Source organism: Lucilia sericata, unplaced genomic scaffold (assembly GCF_015586225.1).
Source record: "Lucilia sericata isolate MDLA Ls3-8-SP2 unplaced genomic scaffold, ASM1558622v1 Contig000000F_arrow, whole genome shotgun sequence".
Taxonomy (NCBI): Eukaryota; Metazoa; Arthropoda; class Insecta; order Diptera; family Calliphoridae; genus Lucilia; species Lucilia sericata.
Window position 1 is genome coordinate 4,113,491 of NW_023994042.1, and position 24,576 is coordinate 4,138,066.

Genomic DNA, 24,576 nt, shown 5'->3' on the forward strand with positions numbered 1-24,576 from the left:
ATCAATAAATTACAATCAGCTCTTTTATGAAATTCATTTTTAAAATAGATTTCAATCTACAAAAATAATACAAAAATTTCTGCGGCTTTTCATACAAATTATCATATTTTCATACCCTTCACATTCGTGAGAAGAGTATATATAAGTTTGTCATTCCGTTTGTAATTCCCAAAATATAATTCTTTTAAATTAATTCTCTTAAATGGAAAGTATTTTGTTGTCTGCGTAGTATTTTGCAAGAAAATAATAAACCATTCCTCGACCAAAATTCATCATACCTTTTCAAATCGATTGATTTCAAATCGTTCGAAATCACCACTACAGTGTGGAGGGTATTATACATTTGTGCTGATGTTTGTAACGAATAAAAATATTTGTCCTACACCCACCTTAAAGTATACCGATCGACTCAGAATCACTTTCTGAGTCCACCGTCGTTTGACCCTAGCCCCCATACGAACCCCCCTTTAAAAAATATCTTAAACGACTAAAAATTTACTTACAACCATTGGTATCGCGATGAGCTTCAGCATTAGGGTTCTATAAATCGACTTTCGAATAATTAAACAATCAATTTTTGTCGAAAAAAGTCGAAAAGTCGAAGTCGACTATTTTGTTCCAAAAAAGTCGATAACTCAACCATCGTCTGTGAAAAAAGTCGACTTTGTTAATAAAAGTCGAAAAGTCGAAAAGTCTGAAAGTCGAAAAAAGTCGATAAATCGATAAAAGTCGAAGAATGTCGAAAAAAATCGAAAATAGTCCAAAATTTTAAAAAAGTGGAAAAAGAGTCAAAAACTCTAAAATAGTCGGAAAAACTCGAAAAAATCAAAAAATAGTCACAAAAAATCGAAAAGTCGGAAAAAGTCAAAAAGTCGAAAAGTCGGAAAAGATCGAAAAGTCGACTATTTATAAAATACTTATAGTCGAAAAGTCGACTTTTAATTAAATGAAAAAAGTCGAAAAATCGAAAAGTCGACTTTTCGTTTCAACTATAGAACCCTATTCAGCTTAACTAACCTTTATATAAAATTACATCCACCATCCCGATTTTTTGAGGATCGGCCCATATTTGACCCTAGCTCCCATATAAAGCCTCTTCTAGAAATTTAGTTTTTCACCAATAAATTTCTTAAATACATCGGAAGTAAAGTAAAATGCAACAAATTTTTTATGAAAAATAAATAATTTTTAAAATATGTATACTTTCCCATTTGTTTTTATTTGGGAAGTATGTATGTATGTAGTTACCAAATTTCTGAAATTTTGATATTCTAAAAGTTTTTATTTAATTTAGATTTAAGATTTTCATGTATAAAATAATAAAATTTATGTAATCCCGAAATCCCGTAAAATCCCGGGATTGCAATTTTCAAAATCCCGAATCCCGGGATTTGTAAAAACCAGTCCCGTTTTGCATCCCTAGTACGCACACGGCTCAGACCCTGAAAAATCACCTTTTGTTTATTATTGATTTCTTTCGGTACTGGGTATTAAAATAAACACAGGACAGTCGAAGAACTGATCGTTAAACGAGTAAGTTTTGCCTTTAAGTTAAATTTTTTACTAATACACTCACACTTTTTAATATTTAAACGGACTTTCTTCTCAATGTATCTTTCCTTGTACTGTATCAATTTTACAACCTAGAAGAAATCAATTGAATACAACTTTTGCTTAATTTTTAGTTGTTCTTCTAAAAAATAATTTCTCGACTTATTTTTTACTGTATTATTAAAAAATGTATTCAAATGACATGATGATAAAATGGTTTTAAAATTTCCAGCAGCTTTCGTCAATTTAATGTCGTAGGTGTAACGTCTGGGTAATAAAATATGTAGATCGCCATGGGTGTCATTAAAACCGATTGATGACAAATGTTCTTCAAGAGCAATCTGAATTTAGTTGGTCAAAGAATGTTTATTTATCGCCGAAAGTCATTTTACATGAGGACATTAAGTGTTTAATGAGAGCGAATGAATACCGTTTACCACAATTTTATAGACATTCAACTCCAGGATCGAATAGAGACTAATATTTTTCTATTATATTTTGTTATACCCTCCACCACCATCAGTGGTGATAGAGGGTATATATAAGTTTGTCATTCCGTGTGTAACACCAAGAAATATTCATCTGAGACCCAACAATGTATATATATTCTGGATCCTAATGAAATTCAGAGTCGATTTAGCTATTTCCGTCTGTCTGTCCGTCTGTCTGCCTCAAACACTCTCACGTTAAAACTAATCAAAATAAATTATCCAAATTCACTAAAAATATTCACTATTGTCCTAAGCAGTTTGGTATTGAAAATCAGCCAAATCGGTCCACAACGTAAAAAGTTATGAGTAAAAATTTCAGACTACCTCAAAAAAAATAAGTTTTTTTTCTAATTCTTGAGTAGTTTTCTCAGAAACTACTAAAGATAATGGAATGAATTTTGTCACACGTTTTTTTTATCCAAAACAATCGATTCAAAATTTCTCATAGCCCCCATAAAAATTCACATATTCTCGGAAATAGATTTATCGTTAATTACTTCGGCAAAAATATCTGTATCACCACGAAATTACCAACGTAGATCTGTGTAGGTCGATTATTGGTCACAGCTCCCATATATGGTCCACTTTCGAAAAATACTTAAATACAAATAACTTATTAAGAAATAAAGATATTGGAATAATATTCAACATAAATATGTTTTGTGTATACATACATATATCACTTTGCAACATATTTTTCAAGTTGGTCCATAATTGGTCACAAAATACTTAAATGCGCATAACTAATTTAGAAATAAAGATATTGAAATAATATTTAACATAAATATGTATTGTGTATAAATATATCACTCTGCAAAATATATTTTGGATCGGTCCATAATTGGGCACAGATCCCATATAAGGCCCATTTCCGATTACCACGTAAAGTAGATATGAAACACCCTGCAAAATGTTTTCCGGGTCGGTCCATAATTAGTCACAGCTCCCATATAAGGACCACTTTCGAAAATCGATTAAATGCAAATATCTAATTAAGAAATAAAGATATAACATAGGCTATATAAATATTTTTTTTTTCGGATCGGTCCATAATTGTTCATATCTGTCATATAAGATCCACTTCAGAAAATCGCATATTTCATTGATAAATAAAGATATCGGAATAAGTTTATTTTGTGTATATGTATAAGAAATCTTAAAAAAAATTTGGATCAATGCATAATTGGTCTTAGTTCTCATATAAGGCCCATTTCCATAAGTCACTTTTTCCAATATATTTCATTCAATACGGATAAAATCCGACATAGCGTGTTTTTTTATCGATAAATCATACTGCGAAATTTTGTTCGGATTGGCCAATAATTGGCCATATCTCCACAAAAGGTATATATGATTTCTAAATGATAGCACCCTCATCACGGAAGAACAATTTAAACTTTCACAATTTATTAAATACGTATCTAGTAATATTTATAAGGGTTTTCATAAAAAGTAGCTTACATGTGGAGGGTAGTTAAGTAGGGATGCCAATCGGGACTGGTTTTTAGAAATCCCGGGATTCGGGATTTTTAAATAAATCCCGGAATCCCGATATCAGGATCCCGGGATTTTCGGGATTTCTAAATCCCGAAAAATATAAAAAAAAATTCAAAAAATCTTAATAATTTACCGACAAAAATAAAATGTTTTATTTCATATTGCAATATGAATACTCTTAGTAGGTGTTTACTTTCCAATAAGCATTTTGTGAAAAGAAAAACAAATTAATTCAAAGTACATACTTAGAATAAAAATCTTTCCATCCCAGGCACTGAATAGAAGAATAAAAACCTGAAATAATACCCATGATATCCAAATTTACAATGGTTTCCAAATAATATTTAAATAGTATGTGTAATGGGGATCCATACGAGGCTGCATAGAGCACCTGTACTGCACCTATATCTCCTCCACCTTATATCCCGTGTTCACTAAACAAGGGAATTATCTTCTCGCCATCTTATTGACAGGTTGACTTCCATTATAGATATCCGATAGTATCAATGTCTATTTATTGCCCTTTTTATACCCTTAGTAGGGATGGTATATTGGGTTTCTCCGGAGTAGTGCTTTTGTTTTATACTGTCCTAAAATACGCTGATGAAATTTGAAATGATCGGGCTTTTGATCCGAGCCCCCATACAAAACACAGCTTTAAAAAAGAATTAGCGTACACAATTCGCTTAAAAAGAGAACTGTCGCAATGAAATTCAGCATAAAACATTTTATGTAACCGTAAATTCGCCCTCCAAATTTTATGAGGATCGACTCATATGATGGCGTCCTTTCCCCAAGCATATTTCAGAAAAATAGTTTTTTAACAATAAAGTGCTAGAATATATCGGAGGCGAGGTATACTTTTATTATGAAAACTAAATTACATTTTACTCTCATAACTGGTGTATGGGGTTATATGGTTGGCCTCGCCCGCCTATAATTTCGTACTTGTTATTTTTATATATCCGATAGTATATATGCCTATTTAGTATAGCAATGAAATTTGATATTCGTAAATCCCTGACGAGCCAAAACCTCTCTACCAAATTTTATGTGGGTCGGTTCATAATTGACCCTACCCCCATATAAGGTCCCGTTAAAAAATGACTTTAACGCTCATTACGAGTATAGCGCTCATTACGAGTATAGCGATGAAATTCGATACACATATGTTTCATGCGAGTCAAAATCTCTCTACCAAGTTTTATGTGTTTCGGTCCATAATTGACCCTATCCCTACATAAGGTCCCATCCAGATAAATACTTTAACGCTCATTACTGGCTTACAAGTACGAGTGTAGAGATGAAATTTGAGATAAGTAAGTTTCTTACTCGACAAAAGCTAAGAAACGTAAATCTTCCTACCGGAAAGTGTATGAACCAAAATTGGTCTAAAAAAATAATGAAAAATTTTATAAAAACGGTCAATGATTCACCCTACCTCTCATATAAGGTCCTATCAGTAAATTTGATGAGTAATATCACCCTGATGTTTATAGAAAAGCATATTCGGCATAGCCGAATATAGAACTCTTACTTTTTTTTTTTTGATATTTCAGCTTGTAAGTTAGTAGAGTCATCTTAAGTCCAAAAACTTTTTAAATTCTCTTATTTAGTACTTTATAATGTATAAAATAGCGGAAAAATACTTAAAAATTCGGGATTTTAAAATCCCGAAATTTCCCGGGATTTCATTTTTTAAAATCCCGGTTTTCGGTACTTTCAAATCCCGAAAATCCCGGGATTTTCGGGAATTCCCGTTTGGCATCCCTATAGTTAAGATTCGACATAGCCGAATATAGCACTCTGACTTGTTATACCCTACACCACTTTAGTGGGGAGGGTATATTGGGTTTGTGCTGATGTTTGTAACGCACAATAATATTGGTCCTACACCCACCTTAAAGTATACCAATCGGCTCAGAATCATTTTCTGAGTCGATTTAGCTATGTCCGTCCGTCTGTCCGTCCGTCCGTCCATGTAAACCTTGTAATCAAACTACAGGTCGCAATTTTGAAGATAATTCAATGAAATTTGGTACATGATCTTCTATTGTCCCAGGGACGAAGCCTATTGAAAATGGTTAAGACCGGTCCATTATTTCACCTAGCCCCCATACAACTGAACCCCTCGAATAGGGCTTTTAAAACTTGTAATCAATCTACAGGTCGCAATTTTGGAGATAATTCAATGAAATTTAGCACATGATCTTTTATGGTACCGTAGACGAAGCCTATTGAAAATAGTTAACATCGGTCCATTATTTCACCTAGCCCCCATACAACTGAACCCCCGAATAGGGCTTTTAAAACTTGTAATAAAACTACAGGTCGCAATTTTGAAGATAATTCAATGAAATTTGGTACATGATCTTCTATTGTCCCAGGGACGAAGCCTATTGAATATGGTTAACATCGGTCCATTATTTCACCTAGCCCCCATACAACTGAACCCCTCGAATAGGGCTTTTAAAACTTGTAATCAAACTACAGGTCGCAATTTTGGAGATAATTCAATGAAATTTGGCACATGATCTTTTATGGTACCGTAGATGAAGCCTGTTGAAAATGGTTCACATCGGTCCATTATTTCACCTAGCCCCCTTACAACTGAACCCGCCGAATAGGGCTTTTAAGTTCATAATTATGTTTAATATACTCATATCTCGACAAAAAGCTGCAATAACCAAGTTGTATACAAGACTTGATGACCCCCACGAATTCCATAATAATAGGTTCTCATATGACCCTAGCCCCTATGAAAAGCCCCCATCAAAATTTCACTTAAATGTCCATAATTTTATTCAACAATAAACGGCTTAAGTATGTATGTCTAAGGCAAGGTACAATTCAACTTAAATGCTTTATGATGGCAACTAAATCACATTATATTTTTGTCAAAGGTGTAGGGTATTATATGGTCGGCCTCGCCCGACTATAATTTCTTACTTGTTTTTATTTGTATTTGTTATTTAAGTTGTATTTTAGGTTCTCATTATAAAGTTTTATATTATCTTGAGCAATATAATTTAAATGTTTATCATATTTAACTTATTTAACTTTATTTATACTAACCGCAGAGTTGAAGGCCTAGTTGCTCTTACTCGTTTTTTTACATGTTATATAATGCCATTTATTGTATTATATAATAATAAAATAAATAACAAATAAAAATAAATAAATGTTTATCGATTGATTTCCTTGAAAGTTTCAATAAAATTGAAATTGAAAATTTAATTATTTTCAAACTGAATCAGTTCTTATCTGAGAATTTCTAAACTAAACTTTGCCTGTCTGGCAAAGTTTTTCTGCAAGAAGTTGGCATCGCATGCGACCTATAAATCATATGATTGCCGTAGTTGCCAGCTAGATTTTTCGAATCAAAATTGTAGTTATGGTTTGTAAAAAACGCAGAATTGATGCTTTTAATGTATGTTATCTTACAGACGTTAAACGATTATTTCAAAGTCAATATGTAGACTTTCATATGATAAATTTTATAAACAAACAAAAAATAGTTTTTTTTTTCAAATTATATATTCGACACGTTATCTCAAAACGTAATATGGTGACATTCTAAGGGCAGATTCGAATTTAACTTTTTTTAGTTATTTAGAAAATTTATTTATATGTGAACACATTTTCGGTTCTGTGTTGTGGGTAATAAAATTTCCCATATGTATTTTGACGTTTTAATTAATTTTTTGTGATATTCTATACAATAAATATGGCAACTACAAAGTACGGCAACTTTGTGCACAAACCACAGACCTGCGCCGATTCAGCTTAAAGCCGCCGAACAAAATGTCAAAGCCGAAGCTTTGACAGCTTGAAAATTTCGCTATATTGTGAATAATTTACAGAATATGGAATTAATTTATTTTAATTTAAAGTTTTCTTTTATCTAATAATAAACCGCTAATTGAAATTTGAACATCGTAAAACTTGTTCAACGTTTGATGTATATGTTTCGCTAAGATATTTTTGACTTTACGCGCTATCCGTAGCCGTGGGCTGCAGAGCCCTGCGCCGACAAATATTAACGGCGGCGGCGACTGACACTAAAAATGTCTGCGACGGCTTAAAATCGACTGTAAGCCGGCTAAGTTTTCAACTACGTTTAGTTTTTAAATTTTCAACGATTTTAAATAAAAACGGAATCCGAGAGATCAGAAAGTGGGATTTTGGAAGCAAATATATTGTTTATAACAACAAAACAGAGCAAGCTCAAAAGTTGTGTGAGAAATTATGCAGGGATGAATAAAAAATTCTTAAAAATCAAAAACAAATCCTTTCTCCAAGTTTTACGACGATCTGCCGATATTTAACCCTATCCTCCTTATAAAACATCTTGCAGAAAATCAGTTTCTAAAAAATTTTGCATAAAGAAAATTATCAATAACGTAAAAGCAAAGATATTTTATTTGTTTATTTACTAGCTATACCCAGTGTGCTATGCTACCCTAAAAGCAATCCACGGCAGTTATTTATATTGCGTGAGAGAGAAAGAATATCATTCAATGCAATTAATACGTAGTTTTTGAAACAAAAGTTTCTATGTGTGGACATTAAGGAAACTTCAAAAGAGAATTAAGAAAAAGTTTCTTAACAAAAGTTTACTAGTGTGGACCAGGTCTAAAAAAACCCCACTTAACGATTTTGATGATTCTAACTACAATGGTTTTCCAGATATACAATTTGTTACATATGGGAGATTCCACGCAAATTATTGCAATTTCTCTAAATGTTCTTCCGTAAAATTTGAAGATTCTAGCCAAAGTATATTAATAAAGTAGCATCACTTGAACAGCTGACTATTTTTTTTAAACTAGTTAAATGAAGCAAGTTGTCAAAGTTTGTTTTGAAAATTGTTAACATTGTTTACGTCGCCATTTTTAAATTGTGTTTTGCTATTTGTTAAAATTTGTTAAAAGTTGAAAAAGTGAATTAAAAGTGGTTTTAAAGTAGTATAAAAGTGTAATAAATTGTATAATATATAATAATATAATTAAATTGTTAATATTTTTAACTTAAAAGTAATATTTTTTATTTATGTTTTGTTCACATTGTTGTTCAAGGAAATTTTATTTTGACACAATCTTAAATTATTCCAAAAACAAAATATATGTGGTTGTTGTAGATGTTGTTGTACAACAAGAGATGTCGCTACTTTATTAATATACTTTGATTCTAGCTATAATAGTTTCTCAGATATACGAATTTTTCTATTTAATTCATATGGGAGCTCCAAGCCCCCCAGATGAAAGTCCGCCCTTTTTTCTCCAAAATGTTCAGATGAACATTAAGTTCTTCGTGCAAAATTTGAAGAATTTAGTTCTATTAATTTCCCAGATAAACGATTTTTTGTATTTAATACATATGGGAGGTTCCGCTCCCCTCATTGGTAGTCCCCCAATTTATTATCCAAAAAGTTTACATGGATGTTAAAGTTCTTCCAGAACAACATCATTTAAAGGGATCACAAAGAGATTGAAATATATTCCAAAAGTTTCACTTTGAAAACATTATTAGAGTGTATGAAAACTCGCAACTCTAAAGGCAGACTATTCATATTTTAGCGGTAATTTCTTTATGATTAAAATAAGTAAGGAGTAAGAGTTATATTCGGCAAATCATTTGTCGTAAAAAAGCAAATTTCGGAAATGGTCATATACATATGTATATATATATATGTATGGACTTTGATCATTAGATTAATAAGAACGTCGCCGTGATTTTCGGATTAGAGACTTAAATGTGGAATTGGGTCAATTATGGACAAAGTTCTCTATAATTTAAAGTATTTTTTTTAATTCTACCATAAATCTATCATAATGATAACTTTTGGAATGATGTATTAGCTATAAACTGATTTTCTGTAAGAGGGTTATATTGGCGGACCGATCCTCAAAATTTTATTTTTCATAAATGTAGGTTTCGGTTCTTAAAAATGCTTTTTTCTTCGACATCGACATTTGAAAGCCATTTATATGCGTTTAAGTCATTTTCTGAAGAAGATTTCATATACATATTTACATTACATATTTTCGTTCCAACAAAAATTGTTTTAATATGGTATTATTAAGTACGTAGAAGACGTTAAAATCAATTATTGAAGGCGGCAGGGTCAATTATGGCCTATAGAGATTTCGATTGATATCGAGCCCTTTTTGCAAAATGGACGTAAGCGAGATAAATTTTCGTTCAATTAGGATACTGCGTGTTTAATTTTATGTTTATATATTCAATAATTTAGAAAATTCAAAAAGTACCAGTTAAAGAACGAAAAATTATCAGAAATACTCCAGTTTAAATGTTCATTCACTCAAGTCCCTGATTGCTTAGTTTTATGTTTTTAGGCTCATTATAATAGAAAATTCAAATAATACCAGTTGAGGAACGAAAAAGCACCAAAAAGTCCCGTTTTATATGTTCAACTTACTCCATGCCCTACAGGTTTAATTTCATGTCTATAGGTTCAATATTATAGGTTAGGTTTATGTTATCACTTAATCCGGGCTGTACATTCTTAATTTCATGTTTCTAGGTTCAATATTATAAAAAATTCAAAAAGTACCAGTCGAAGAACGAAAAAGTACCAAAAAGTCCCCTTTTATATGTTATCACTTAATCCGGGCTGTACATTCTTAATTTCATGTTTCTAGGTTCAATATTATAAAAAATTCAAAAAGTACCAGTCGAAGAACGAAAAAGTACTAAAAAGTCCCTTTTTATAGATTATAATTTACTCCGGGCTCTACATATTTATTTTTATGTTTCTAGGTTTAATTTTATGGAAAACTTAAAAAGTACCAGTCGAAGTACGATAAAGTTCCCCTTTTATAGATTCTCATTTACTCCAGGCTCTAAGTGCTTAATTTCGAGGTTCAAATTTTGTAGCAAGCTCAAAAAGTATCAGTCAAAGAACGAAAAAGTACCAAAAAGTGCCATTTTATAGATTCTCATTTACTCCGGGCTCTACGTGCTTAATTTCACGTTTCTAGGTTCATTATTATACAAAAACTTAAAATGTACCTTTTGAAGAACCAAAAAGTCCCCTTTTACAGGTTCTCACTTAATCGGGGCTCTACACGCTTTCATGTTTCTAGGTTTAATATTATAGAAAATTCAAAAAGTTCCTTTTGAAGAACGAAAAATTACCAAAAAGTCCACTTTTATAGATTCTCAAGTGCTTAATTACATGTTTCTAAGTTTTAAGTCAAAAAAGTACCAGTCGAAGTACGATAAAGTACCAATAAGTCCCATTTTATAGATTCTCATTTACTCCAGACTCTACTTGCTTAATTTCATGTTTCTAGGTTAAATTTTATAGAAAACTCAAAAAGTACCTTTGTAGAACCAAAAAGTTCCGAAAAGTCCCTTAATTATTAATTTCATGTTTCGATTTCAATATCATAGAAAACTCAAAAAGTACCAATTGGAGAATGAAAAAGTACCAAAAAATATCACTTGGTACCGGTGTTTCAAATAACATCCCATTAGCATATTTAGTATTTCTTGAATAAAATCAAATTTCCCGTTTTTACCCCTTTTTGTACTTTTTTGCTCCCCATTAACGAAATACAAATTCTGTTCCAAAAAGTTGCAACATCGTATTGGGAGCCTGTTATTATGTATTCATATGTATAAGTTAATAAACCAAAGACAATGTTTCATAAAAAAGTACCAAAAATAGGTAAAATTTTCAGCCCTTAAACGTCCGAATATCCAAAAAGTACTAAATTCACATTTTTATTTGTTCGTCAAGTTATGAAGGATTCAAAAATATTTTTTAATGTTCTCTTGTTTAAAAGATACATGGAGTGCAAAAGAAGTACCAAATTACAGTTTTTACCCGTTTATTCCCCAAAGGGGCCGAATTTGAAAAAAATTACCGGACACCTGTCCGCTTTTTTTTAAATGAACGACGATAAGCTTTAACTGTTTTTGTATCTTTTATAGAAAGTTAAATTTTAAAATTTTCATAATTCACTTTTTCAACTTTTCACAAATTTTAACAAACAGCAAAACACAATTTAAAAATGGCGACGTAAACAATGTTAATAATTTTCAAAACAAACTTTGACAATTTGCTTCATTTATCTAGTTTAAAAAAAATAGTCAGCTGTTCAAGTGATGCTACTTTATTAATTTACTTTGACTTCTACTAAATATCTCACCATGACTTTTAGTTCTTTATTTTCATTTTCTAAATGATGTATACTTGTTTTTATTTTACCGTCTTAAATTCAAAATTTTGGTCAATTTGTCGTATAATTTGGATAGATTACGTTTACAAATATTGCTGAAGTTATGAATGTAAAACTGAAATATTTTGCCAGAATATTTTTAGTTGACCCAGTTTGCTTGCGAAATATCGGTCAACAATTTCACCTAGCCCCCATATTATGCCCTATTCAGAAAATTATTATATTGCTTATAAAAGCATGTATAGCGATGAAATTCAATATGAAAAAGTTTTTTTGGAAATGTATTTGTCAAAGTTTATGAGGATCGGTATATAATTGACTCTATCCCTCATAAAAAGTCTCCTCAGAAAATGACTTTAAAGCTCATAATGTACTGCAATCTAGCAACAAAATTCAAGTTTTAAAGGAACTAAAATATCTCTGTCAGATTTTATGAGAATTGGTCCATAATTGACCATACGTCTCATATAAGATCCCCTACAGAAAATTACTTTAACACTCATAACTGTCTTCATAATACCAGTTTAGCGACGAAATTTAACATAGTTACAAGTTCCACTTCAGAAAATGAATTTGCTATTTTAATGTCCAAATGTAAACATGAAACAAATAAAAATAATTTTGTTTACTTTTTTCTTAATTTGGTTATTTTTTATTCGAATTTTGGTTAGAAAAAAAATTTTGTTGTGGCAACACTGGTGGTGGGTTGGATTCACACCTGAGGCGCTTGATTTTAAGCCGACGCCGGCATTTTTGGTGTCAGCTGCCGTTAATATTTGTCGGCGCAGGGCTATGGCAACAACTGTCAGCGTTGACAACTTAGTGCTTTTAGTACAATTTTCTTGAAATTGTTAAATGTATTGTCTGTTTCATCATTTTGAAATGATCGGTTTTATGTGTTTTTGATACAAAGTTTTTCTGTTCCTAGTTTTATCATTTAGGTAAAGTAAAGAATTGGAATTTTTTATCTATATATGTATGTAACTAAATGTAATGTTTGTTCGTAATCGGTAAACTCAGCAACTACGACGCCTGATAGTACAATATTTCCAATATATGTTTCAGGGATCGTGAGAAGTGTTCCTGTAAAGATTTAAATTTCTACAACAGTAGCGTCGAAGTTTTAATTTTTAGTCAATTACGCCCAAACTGCTAAACCAATTATTTTAAAGTTTGAGGGGTATTTAGGTATTTACATGTAGAGTCCACATGTCTAATCACGGGTCGGGCGGCACTAGTAGTATATAATTTTTTTTAAGGAAAATTTTTTCGAAATTTTTTTACGAAAAATAGCGTTTTTTTCTTCAATGTGGTGTTTTTTGAAATTTTAAAGTTGACAACGCTGCCAACTGTGATGAAGAAAAAAATTAGTTTAAGCAGCACGTTCACGATTACAGTTGGTTGTTGGTGTTTTATTTTTGTCTCCTTGGAACGGATTTTGTAATCATTGTTAATTTTTTACATCTTAAAGAGAAATTATTCACGGTGCTTCAATGCTGACACGTTTCCAATTTTAAGTCTTATTGGAATCGGAACTCACTGCCAAAGGTTTCTCAATTCCTAAGTTATAAACAAAGTCTCCATCTCCAACAACAAAACGCTTTCTCTTTAAATCCACCAGCAAAGAAGTCAAGTGTATCTGTATTTTGTCTTATTTTTGTTATAAAAATAAAAAAAGCATTTTAATAAGTGAATAGTAATAAAAGGAAATGATGACCAGTGAAGAGAAACCTATTCGTGTTGGATCTAGAAAGAGTGAGGTAATAACATATTGTATGTATTAAATAATTATTTTGAAATGTTTGTTGTTGTTGGTTTTGGTGTTAAGCAACAATCAATTGTTAGTGCATGTATGTGATATTTAATTTTTAAAAACTATGCTTAAAAGAATTTTTTCTTTATTCAATGACAACTACAAATATATATGTACAATATACCTATGCACCTATCATAAGAGCAGTGTTATACAATCATCTTGCCACAAAATGTAACCAAACTAAAGTATAAACACCGAACTGTATACATTTCTTTAAGTGATTATCATACAGACACATATCCGTAGTATTTGAAAATGAATGTACACATGTATAATAATACAATATAATTTTCAAGTTCGTAAATAAAAACAATGTATATTTTTACATACATACATAAAATTTATGTATGTACGTACGTACATTCATGTGTATACATACAACTTTGTTGCTGAAGCTAAGATTATCAAGTACCTACAATTGGAGATAAAATTTTAAAAGATACCTACAATATACAAAAATTTTTTTATTAATCACAGACCAGTTATTTTAAGATATACAAAGAAAACGACAATCACGAATTTAAAAATATTTGTTCAAACAAATGATACATTCATTATAATGAAGTAATTGGGAAACTTTATACCTACTATGAACTTTGTACACATTATTAGAAGCAGTTTAGGCAGCTACAGGTTGTTTGGGGTGTTGAATCTCAATATAAAACCCGTACATTGGGCTTTAAAATGTATGACTTGTTAATTAAAATTGTAATATACCTATATTAAGAAGATTTGTGTATTAAATGTAGTAAATAATATTCAAATCGCTGATTTGCGAAAAAAGTTCTAAACATTTTATAATTTGTATATGCTATATATAATATTTATGAATATAACATTAGATTTGGTTACTTTTTGAAAAAGGAGGTTTTTATAAAACATTAATTCTTATTCACTACTTTACTCATATGAATATTTAATATTGTCACCTGAAATGCAAAAGGGCGTAAAAACAACTTTAAAAATTTTACAGGAGAGACAAAAAACTAAATAAAATTAATACTATAATAAAAATGACTTTTTCTTAAAAGTATTTTATCTCAACATCAGTAAACATGTTTGAATATAACTGTACCGCCAGATATTGTCTATTATGATGCTTTTAAAGACTTTAGGACTAGTGGAAATGCCTTTTAAATTTTATGTCAATAAAGTTACGCCTTTTTGCATTATAGGTGACGATATAATTTTATTCATATTCATTGATCTATGTTTGATAACATGTAAAAATTTGGGGCTTATATGATAATGGTGTCTTATACGAAACTCAAATACCAAGGTCTATAGGTACTTTTTCGTTCTTAAAAAAATACTTATTATAGCATTGAACCCAGAAATATGAAATTAAACATGCAGTATCCTGAGTAAATGAGAATGTACAAGATGAGACTTATTGGTACTTCTTTGATTTTCTATAATGTTATTTAAAAGTGTTGTAAAAAAATTAGTTCCAAAGTACTGTTCATTATAACCTGATACCTAGCTTATTTATAATAAAAGTTTGACCTTTAGCTGAAGTAAGTTTATTTTAGTAATTTTTTTTAATATTTAAGATTTTTGGATGAAAATCCATGCTTAATTTTATATTATTTATGTAGTATGTTGATATTGAATTATTGCACTTTTAAACTTTTTCTGTACTATAAAATTAATTTAATTTTTCTTTCTTTCAGCTGGCTCTCATTCAAACGAAACATGTGATTTCACGGTTACAAAAACTCTATCCTAATAAAAAATTTGAAATACGTAAGTGAAAAAATATAAAATTTAAATGAATCTACAAAAAGTCTTTTTCAGATCTGAATAACAATAAACATTTTAGGTATAAAATAATATTTCTATATACTTACATACATATATATCTGGTTTTTGAACTGAGTACTAGAACATATGTGGCACATTAAAGTCTTTGATATATTTTTGTCTATTTTCTAAAATCTTTATTACTTTTAGTGTGTGAGTGGTTTGTAAACGTCCAAACTAAACCCAAGTTTTCATATATATATTTGCTAAGTAAAAATTTATTTTAAATTTAGATAAGAATCATATTAATACCCGGTTTATATATCTGGTCTTATTTTTCAAATACGACAATCTGTTTGAAAGTTATATAAAAACTATTAAATGTTATAAAACAATCAATTCTATCTTACTTAAAAATAATTTTTTTATTTATGTCAGTCTTATAGTAAATAGGCGATATTTTGTACGTATGTACAATGTTTTTTATAGAATTCAAATTACACAAGTGTAAATAAAAACATTTATATTATGGACTTGAATTTATTATTCAAAAACAATAACACACAAAAAAATAATTGCAAATCGATTATTTAGTTAACATTAATATGACTTAAAAACGACATTTTCAAATTAACAAATTAGTAAAGGACTAATGGACATTGTAATACTTTTCTGATAATAAAATATACTAAGCTAAAATACCAAGTATTCATACTACGAATTTCTAATAAAACAGCAGAAAAAACATCTATAATAATTACTTCAAACATTTGAATAAAAACGGCAAGTAATTAATAAATATTGATTAGTCATTGTTGAAAACACTTTTCAAAGTACAATAATGATAAGAAGAATATATATGTAGCTTGTAAGAAATAGAAACAGATAATACTATTTTACCGTACGTTTGTTTTTTCCTACCGCAAAATCATTGATTGTTTTCTATTTATCTTTTTCGCTAATTTAAAAATGCCTTATATTTATGAAAATAGGATGATGAAATATGAAATGAAAGCGTACCTATACAATTTTTTAAATGTATGTTAATAAAAGAATGTTCTTAAATACTTATATATTTATGTATATGAGATCTGTGTCTTGTTTCTATATTTCTCGAATCGGCTTATATAACAGAGTAATAGCAGGATTCACTTTTGTTAGTCTTTTAATGGCCTATTAAATTTACTCCTACTTATTTTCAAAAAGCGTGAGCACTCGTTTGTTATTTATTGTAACCTAATAATGAGTTCTTAATTTGATTACAAAATCAATGATACAGTTTCAAATATTATAGCAGATATTTATTAAGATTTTTTACAAAATATACCTTTGTAAACTATTGACACAAATCTCCTTGCCAACTAAAAATGATATTTTTTAAGACCTTTAGAATTGACCATTTTTCCAAAACCCAAAATTCAGATGACACATTTCTCAGCATCTTTGTTTAAAATTTATCAAATTTATTATTATTATTATTATTATTATTATTATTATTATTAATATTATTATTATCATTATTATTATTATTATTAAGAAAATCACTAGCAACGGTTTGTACTATTCATAAATAATCAATAGACGATTTTGTGCCAAATATTTGAAAATCCGAAATCGTTATATTTATTTATTTCATATTTACTATTTTCAAAATAATAATTTTTATAGAAACAGCTTTACTATTGCTGACTATATTCCAAAGGTAAAAAAATATGATTAAAATTAAATCTATAATATTTCAGATACCATGACAACTATTGGAGATCGGGTCTTGAATATATCACTGCCTAAGATTGGTGAAAAAAGTCTTTTTACAAGAGACCTTGAAGATGCATTACGTAACGGTGGTGTTGATTTTGTCGTGCATTCGTTGAAAGATTTACCTACAGCATTACCGACTGGTATGGCCATTGGTGCAGTTCTTGAACGAGAAGACGCTAGAGATGCACTTGTACTTAGATCAAATTACAAAGGTCATACAATTGATACCTTGCCAAAAGGAAGTGTAATTGGTATGTGTTGGGAAATTGCTCTTTGAATAAAGTTATTCTCAAAAACCCTTTTTGTTTATAGGCACTTCATCTTTGCGAAGAACTGCACAACTTCGAAGGCAGTATCCAAATTTGGTCGTTTGTGATATACGGGGCAATCTCAACACCCGTTTAGCTAAATTGGACGCTGTTGATTCGAAGTTTGCTGGTATTATTTTGGCACAAGCTGGTTTGGTGCGTATGGGATGGCATGATCGCATTAGTCAAGTTTTGGAACCAACTGATTTATTGTACGCCGTCGGGCAAGGTGCTTTGGCGGTAGAATGTCGTTCAAATGACACCGAAATTTTGAGCATGCTTCGAAGCCTAATGTGTCTGTCTACCACGTGCCGCATCTTGGCTGAACGGAGTTTTCTCAAAACACTCGGAGGTGGGTGTAGTGCTCCTGTTGCTGTCTTTAGCAATCTAAACGGTGATTTGACAAAAGATGCCAACAATTGTGAATCTCTAAATTTACATTTGGATGGTGCCGTTTGGAGTCTTGATGGTTCTCTGGAAATTCGAGAGAAAAAGTCTTGTTCGCTTGCCGTAGATATTGAGAACAATAATGTAGAAGCTGACGACAGTAGCAGTGATGAGCCGCCGACGAAGCGCACAAGACGGAATAATAGCAACAGCCCCGGATTGCAAAGCCAAAATAGTCCTCCCATAATTAATGATGATGCTGATGTCGAAGCATTAACGGAATCTTATAACATTGGCGAATTGGTCGAAAAGCATATTAATCTGGCCAGAAAATGTCCTGTTGTGAGTTCAGAAATTAATAATGATGATGCAAACGGAAATCTGACTATTGAAAGTGGCGGCGGGGATGCCGACAAAACTATGGCAAACGCTTGTCCACTACCGATTGATATTGGTCAAGATGTTATGGGGCAATGTCCGTTTGTAGGCAATGATGCGAAAGTAGCACTTGCTGCAGCCGGGAAATGTCCAATGACAAAAACTAATCCTAATAGCAACAGTGGCACATCTAGTGGAGATCAGGTTGATTGTACTCCATCTGTGTCTGCTGCATCGAAATGTCCTTTCGCATCGATGCACAAGCCAAATGATCTTGTGTTTGCTACAAAAGCTAATAATAGTGAATCCGCAGTACATGGAAAGTGTCCCTTTTTACAGAAGACTGTTAAAATGTTTGATTATTCTGACGACGAAAAGCCCCAATCGCAACACATTTCAAATGTTCTTATTGAAGATGTAGACAATTTATTCTGTGGACTTTATCAACATGCCTGCCACAATCGTGAATTCTATGTGAAAAGCAATCGACTGGGACAACAATTGGCCGAGGACTTAATTAAAAAAGGTGCCTTAGATGTAATGAAGTCTGCTCAGGCTGAAATCCATAGCAAATCCTAATAAACATTTTCTACTTGGTTGGCATTCTAAATCTGCTAATGTTCTTCCTAACTCAAAGTTTCCAGAAATCTTAACGCATATAGGGGCATTATATTAAATTTGTTCGTTGAATTGGTCATTGTTACATAGTTGTATATGTACACTTTTTTGTTTTTTTTTTTCGTTATTTTTTGTTATCATTTGCATAAATAGTTTTTTCATTTTTTATTATGTTAACCATAGTTACCTTTAGAAGTAATTCTGTAAAAAACATTAGAGCAATCAATCATGTTTATCATTTTTATTAATTTTGTTTAAATCTATAATCATAATATGTAACTATTTAACTGATTGAAGTTGAACCATTTATTTAAGTTATACGTTTATACATACATATTTACATCCGTATTTATATACGAATATTATATTTACCAACGGTTTATTAAACGCATTTAAACCATTGTTAACTATAATAATTGTTTTCGAATGAGTCGGTTAATAAATAAAAAATATTTAAATAAAGGAATGGCATTATTAAGCATTAAGCAAATGATTATAAAATGTGTTTTATATTCACGTATACAGACAGAGTGGTATAGATTTTGCAGACATACCAGTATTTAAAAAAGAATTTTGTCATTATGCTCCATTCAATCGGCACTATATTTTAAAAAATCGGAAAGTTGTTGGCCAAAATAATGGTATAATAGAAGTAATATAGAAGTGATTTCTAAGTACATGTAAAAATATATGAAAATCTGCGAACTGTGTAGGTGTTTATTTATGTTTTTTCATTTTTTTTTACTACTTAAGAGAAATATTTCCCACTATTCTGCATTTTGATTTTATTCCTCTACTCATGACTCTAATTCTATTTCGAAGTTTGATATGTTTGTTAAAGTTATTTTCTAAAGCTGACCTTGTATGGTTACTGTGTTCAAATGTTGACCGATTTTGTCCATTGCATAATAAAAGTGCAAGAATAGAGACGGACATGGATGATACATCGTTTTAGAGTTAGAGTTTTATAGAACGCATAGTCAGCATAGACGACTGTCTTAATTCTCCATCTATCTAGTTAGACCAATAAGGAGTTCATAGCCATATCCCATAAAAGGGAGACAGAACTCCCTCTGAGGTGTGTGTCGATTAGCAAGTCTTGAAACATTGGCTCTTACTGTTTTATTTTGATTTTTCAAACCAACTTCAAATGCATCAAGTAAAATAGCATTCAGTTTTTTTTTATTTGTTCAAAAATTGTGCCACCTTGTGTTACCTTGCAGGAGGATAACAGGCAGAAAGAATCGATTGGGAATATAACAATGATTCGGATACGTCAAGATTCCAGCGACGCACTACATATCTCTCACTTTTAGTGTAACCGGCTCTACAGATATAATAACTTTGCAAACAAAAATTTAAATAATGTCGTTCGTGTTACAGTCAGTAGGGAAAGGAGCATTGAAATACCATGCAGAAATCTTAAAGGGGGTCATGCGCCAATGATCAAAATTTGCCTGGTCAGAGATAAGCTTTCGCTATACACTCAACCCTCATTTTATGCCAATTTGAATTAGTGCGGTTTCAAAATTCTAAAATTTTTCTTTGAAAAAATGATTTTGAGGAAAATTTTGTATGGAGCTAGTGTATCGTTTTGTGCGAATTTGAATTATGCGTTTTTTTGCGAAACGAACTAATCGCATAAAACGAGGTTTGAGTGTGTACGTTTATGGAAATTAGTTCACCCCGTTAAATGAGATTTGTGAGGAGTACAGGTATAATTTGGCCTTCACGGAAATTATAATAAAATACGAAAATCGCTCATATTCGATACATTTTTTGGAAGGACCAGCTAAGGTCTTCACAGCATTTTTATTGCATTAATTAATTTTTAGTTCCCTAACGGAGAATATTAATTTATGTATTAACTATTTGGACGCGAATGCCATCGGCAGCAACTTTAGGAAACAAAACTAATATGATATCACTAAGCTCTCTAAGACTTGGCTGGAAGCCTGCTGAAACCTCAGGGATTATAACATCGTCAGCAAGATCATGTCAGATGGTTACGGTGGTGTTGGAATATATATTCGTAGAAGTATCAATTTTACTTTGATTAATTTTGGCGACTGCAAACGATCAATCGAACGATTGCTTCTGATCAAAAGTTATCATCAGATGCATTGCAGTGATGCATTACGAAACATGCTCTTATTTAGACACCTTGAAGTCTAATTTGCCCATTTGAAAGCCAATTCATTCCCTTAGAGAGAACCAAAACTTCACCAAGGAAACGATACGAATTTGAAGACTTGATTTTTCTATAAATGTCTGCAAGTAATGTAGACGCAAGGCCAGATCCCAGAAGTTATCTCGAAGTTAAAGTAAAAAAAAATCATTAAACTTTTAAAATAGTTCTTGCGGAGGAATGAGATGATCAACTTTAAGCCATCTTTAGTCGGAAGTTAGTAGAAGCCATGTCTAGGTCAGATATTGCCATCCAACCAAATGTCTTACATATGAAATAATTGCCATTTATTAGTAATGATTTGTTTCACTATTAAACCCACCAATATGCTTTTAAATATGCAAACTAGTGTGATAATTCTTAAATTTTCTTTAAAAAGTTTTTTATAAAAACAAAATCTTTTGTCGATACAAAGAACTTTGTATGTAATTTATTAAATTCAATATTAAACTTAATCCTTAATATAGTAAAATAAATTTTTATCCGACAACTTAAAAGTAGGAGGGCATTATTCTGCCTCCGATTCATTCTGCGATGAATGCTTTTCATGCATGTGCAGTTCCATTTTGTGAACTGTTTTAAAACGTTTGTTACATTTTGGGTACTGACAAACATGATTAGTATTCTTACACTTTTCACTAAATATATGTGACTCGTATTTTTGCTGCGACCGAAATTCGGACGAACAATGCGGACATGCCTTTAGACGTTCTCCCATATGACTTGTCTCGATATGTTCGCGCAATTGGCTCTTTTGTTGAAATGCTTTACCGCAAATACTGCAGTTTATAACTTTCACTTTACCATCAATTATGCTTGTGTCATTGTTTGAGGCGATGCCATCCTGTTCATCAATAGTTAAATCCATTGGAAAGTCTTCGCTTACAGATATTGACTTTGTTTTATTACGTTTCAATGGTGTGGATTCGACCAAATTGCCATTTGTATTATTTGAATTCTCTTTTGTTGATGTGGCCAGCTTCCGTTTTTCTGCCTTCTCGGGTGTCTTTTTCAAAGGGGTTGCCGCATTGCAATCAATTTTCTTCTTTAACTTTGTAAATGTTGAGTTATCATTAGGAGTCTTCGCATTCTCTATAGTGTCTTCATCATTACTGATATGTTTGTCATCGGGATATACAGATTTACGTCTTGCTACTTTTTTGGGAGTTTTAGGTTTGATTTTTTCTTGTATTTTTGAATCGCTCAAATTTGCTACAGAATCACTTTCCCCTTTTTCAGATTTGTCCGAGGGAGGAGTCTTTCCATTCCCCTCAGCGATATTATCGTTATTCATCTGATTGTCATCGGGAAATACGGATTTACGCCTTGCGACTTTTTTGGGAGTTTTTGGCTTAACTTCATCTTGTGTTTTTGATTCATCTAAATTTGTTACAGAATCTATTAATTCGGATTTGTTCAAGTTTACCTGTTCGCCATTATTGGTTGGTGAATTTTTGGCCTTAGTTTGAGAAGCACTTGACGTTTTGGGTTTCGTCTCCTTCACCAATTTCTTCAGTCGCTGCAGTGTGTTTCGTAATTTATCAACCAGCAAATCAGTGTGTACCAACTGTACCGCACAAGATTTACATATGAGCACACCATTTATTTTACGCGGGTCCAACTAATAATATCCAAAAATGAAGATAATAAAATTGTCTGTGAGAAATTATTAATCTTGTTGACTTACATCTATGCCGGATATTTTCAATATCAATTCTGGAAGTAATTTACCAAAATACTCCCCAGATATCGGAATATTTTCAGCTTCAAGTGCTGCACAAACTTTACATCTTTTAGAAACCACCATTGCTACAAATTAAAAGAAATAAGAAAAGCAAGGAAAAACAAAAGTAAAACACGTTTTATTTAGTAATAAACTTCTAATTTTCCAGAATAAGAAGTGGAATGAAACACAGGGTGGTTGAAAATAAATAAATGGTGTTTTTTAAAATTTAATGCTATACTTTCTATGTATGTTAAGCTTGCCAGATTTGAAATCAACAAAAAAAGTATATCGTAGTTAAAAAAGCAGTACAATTAAATAAATAAATAAATAAATAATAAAAAAAATAAATTGTTCTAAAAACGCTATATTGACATTGGTTGTTATGATTTTTCACAAAAAACTTATATAAAACTAATTTATGACAAATAAAATTAATCCAATTACAAAATATTTTTTAATATTAGTGTGTTATTAATTTATATATTTTCTTTCAAAAATTTAAAATTTCCTAAATTTTTGTTTCGTTTGGTTTGTTTACATTTTCAAATATCAACCATTTTGATATTTTTTTATGGAGAAAAAATATCTGTTATAAATGCATCGAAACCTCTTTTGAGCTTAGTAAATCCACAAACATGCGACAATTTTCTAAAAAATTCCGTGTGCTTGTCGCATTATTGTTGTCTTGTGCAGGCCTTTAATATATATACATACAGTGGTGGAAAAAATAATATAAACGACTTTATTTTGGGGTGAAAACTAAATTTTCTCAAAAGGTACCCGTTAGAATTTGATGATTTGTATTTTAAATAAAAGGTCTACTTTCTTTTATAAATGGAGTTTGTAAGTTTTTTTTGCTCCATCGTTTTTTATTGCTATTTAAAAAATTTGTCATTGGAAAAAATAATAGAAACGATTCACAGTATTACACTGGGGACATAAGCTGAGATTTATTAAACTTCGTTTAGTACTTATTTTAAAAAATTTTAATTATAAATGAAATTCTTAATATAAAGGTATACTTTTTACTTTAAATTTTTTTTGGACTTGTGAAATAATGCTAAATTAAGTTAAATTTAACACAAAAAGTTCACAAAACCTAAAACATTTTAAAATTCAGTTTGAATTGTAGGTAGTCTACTGTAGTTCAGATAAAATGCACCTTTTTCCATAAAATAAACGTATTAGATTTTAGAAAAGGTAATGAAAAACAAGTTAGAGTGCTATATTCGGCTGAGCCGAATCTTAAATACCCTCCACCAGGGTATATATAACTTTGTTCTACACAAATTGATAATGCAAATAGTTAAATAAGGTTAAAGCGCTTTTAGGGGCAGTTCCTAGTATGGGAGATAAGATCAATTATAGACCGATCGTAAAAAATTCTTTAATCAAAATTTCTGTACATAAAAGCTATATTTCAGTAAAATTTTGTATCTATATCGTAATATAGTGTACAGCTTTATTTGGTAATGAGTAATGTGTGTTTAAGAGATTTTCGTATGTATATAAGAGCAATATTTTTGCTAAATGTATGGATATCAAGATTTTGTAATGAGTTATGTGCGTTTAAGTGATTTTTTGGAGGGAACATTGTATGGGAGCTATGACCAATTATGGACCGATCGGGAAAAAAATTTCACAGTAATATTTCTGTGCATATGAGTAATATTTATACCAAATTTTATATGGATATCTTAATTTAGTAATGAGCTATGACCGTTTAAGTGATTTTCGGGAGGGGACCTTTTATGGGAGCTATGACCAATTATGGACCGATCGGGAAAAAATTTCACAGTAATATTTCTGTACATATGAGTAATATTTATACCAAATTTTATATGGATATCTTAATTTAGTAATGAGCTATGGCCATTTAAGTGATTTTCGGGAGGGGACCTT

General features: G+C 30.8%; 2 protein-coding genes across 4 annotated transcripts; one reads left to right on the forward strand and one right to left on the reverse strand.

The window, feature by feature from the left end:
* The first annotated feature begins 12,618 nt into the window (after positions 1-12,618).
* Positions 12,619-19,253, forward strand: LOC119600820 (porphobilinogen deaminase). Of its 3 annotated transcripts, none has more exons than XM_037951569.1 (4): positions 12,619-12,690; positions 15,239-15,311; positions 17,051-17,320; positions 17,382-19,253. In XM_037951569.1, the coding sequence occupies exons 3-4, from the start codon at positions 17,056-17,058 to the stop codon at positions 18,719-18,721; spliced, it is 1,605 nt and encodes a 534-aa protein (XP_037807497.1). In that variant the 5' UTR covers positions 12,619-12,690; positions 15,239-15,311; positions 17,051-17,055; the 3' UTR covers positions 18,722-19,253. The 3 variants fall into 3 exon arrangements, with proteins under 3 accessions (XP_037807497.1, XP_037807419.1, XP_037807352.1); XM_037951491.1 differs by lacking the exon at positions 12,619-12,690 and adding an exon at positions 13,099-13,522; XM_037951424.1 differs by lacking the exon at positions 12,619-12,690 and adding an exon at positions 13,099-13,509.
* A 2,094-nt stretch (positions 19,254-21,347) lies between these two features.
* On the reverse strand, positions 21,348-22,884 carry LOC119601009 (zinc finger E-box-binding homeobox 1-like). The gene is made up of 2 exons (XM_037951675.1): positions 22,636-22,884; positions 21,348-22,569 (listed from the first exon to the last, which is right to left on the reverse strand). The coding sequence occupies exons 1-2, from the start codon at positions 22,753-22,755 to the stop codon at positions 21,457-21,459; spliced, it is 1,233 nt and encodes a 410-aa protein (XP_037807603.1). The 5' UTR covers positions 22,756-22,884; the 3' UTR covers positions 21,348-21,456.
* Positions 22,885-24,576: the final 1,692 nt, after the last annotated feature.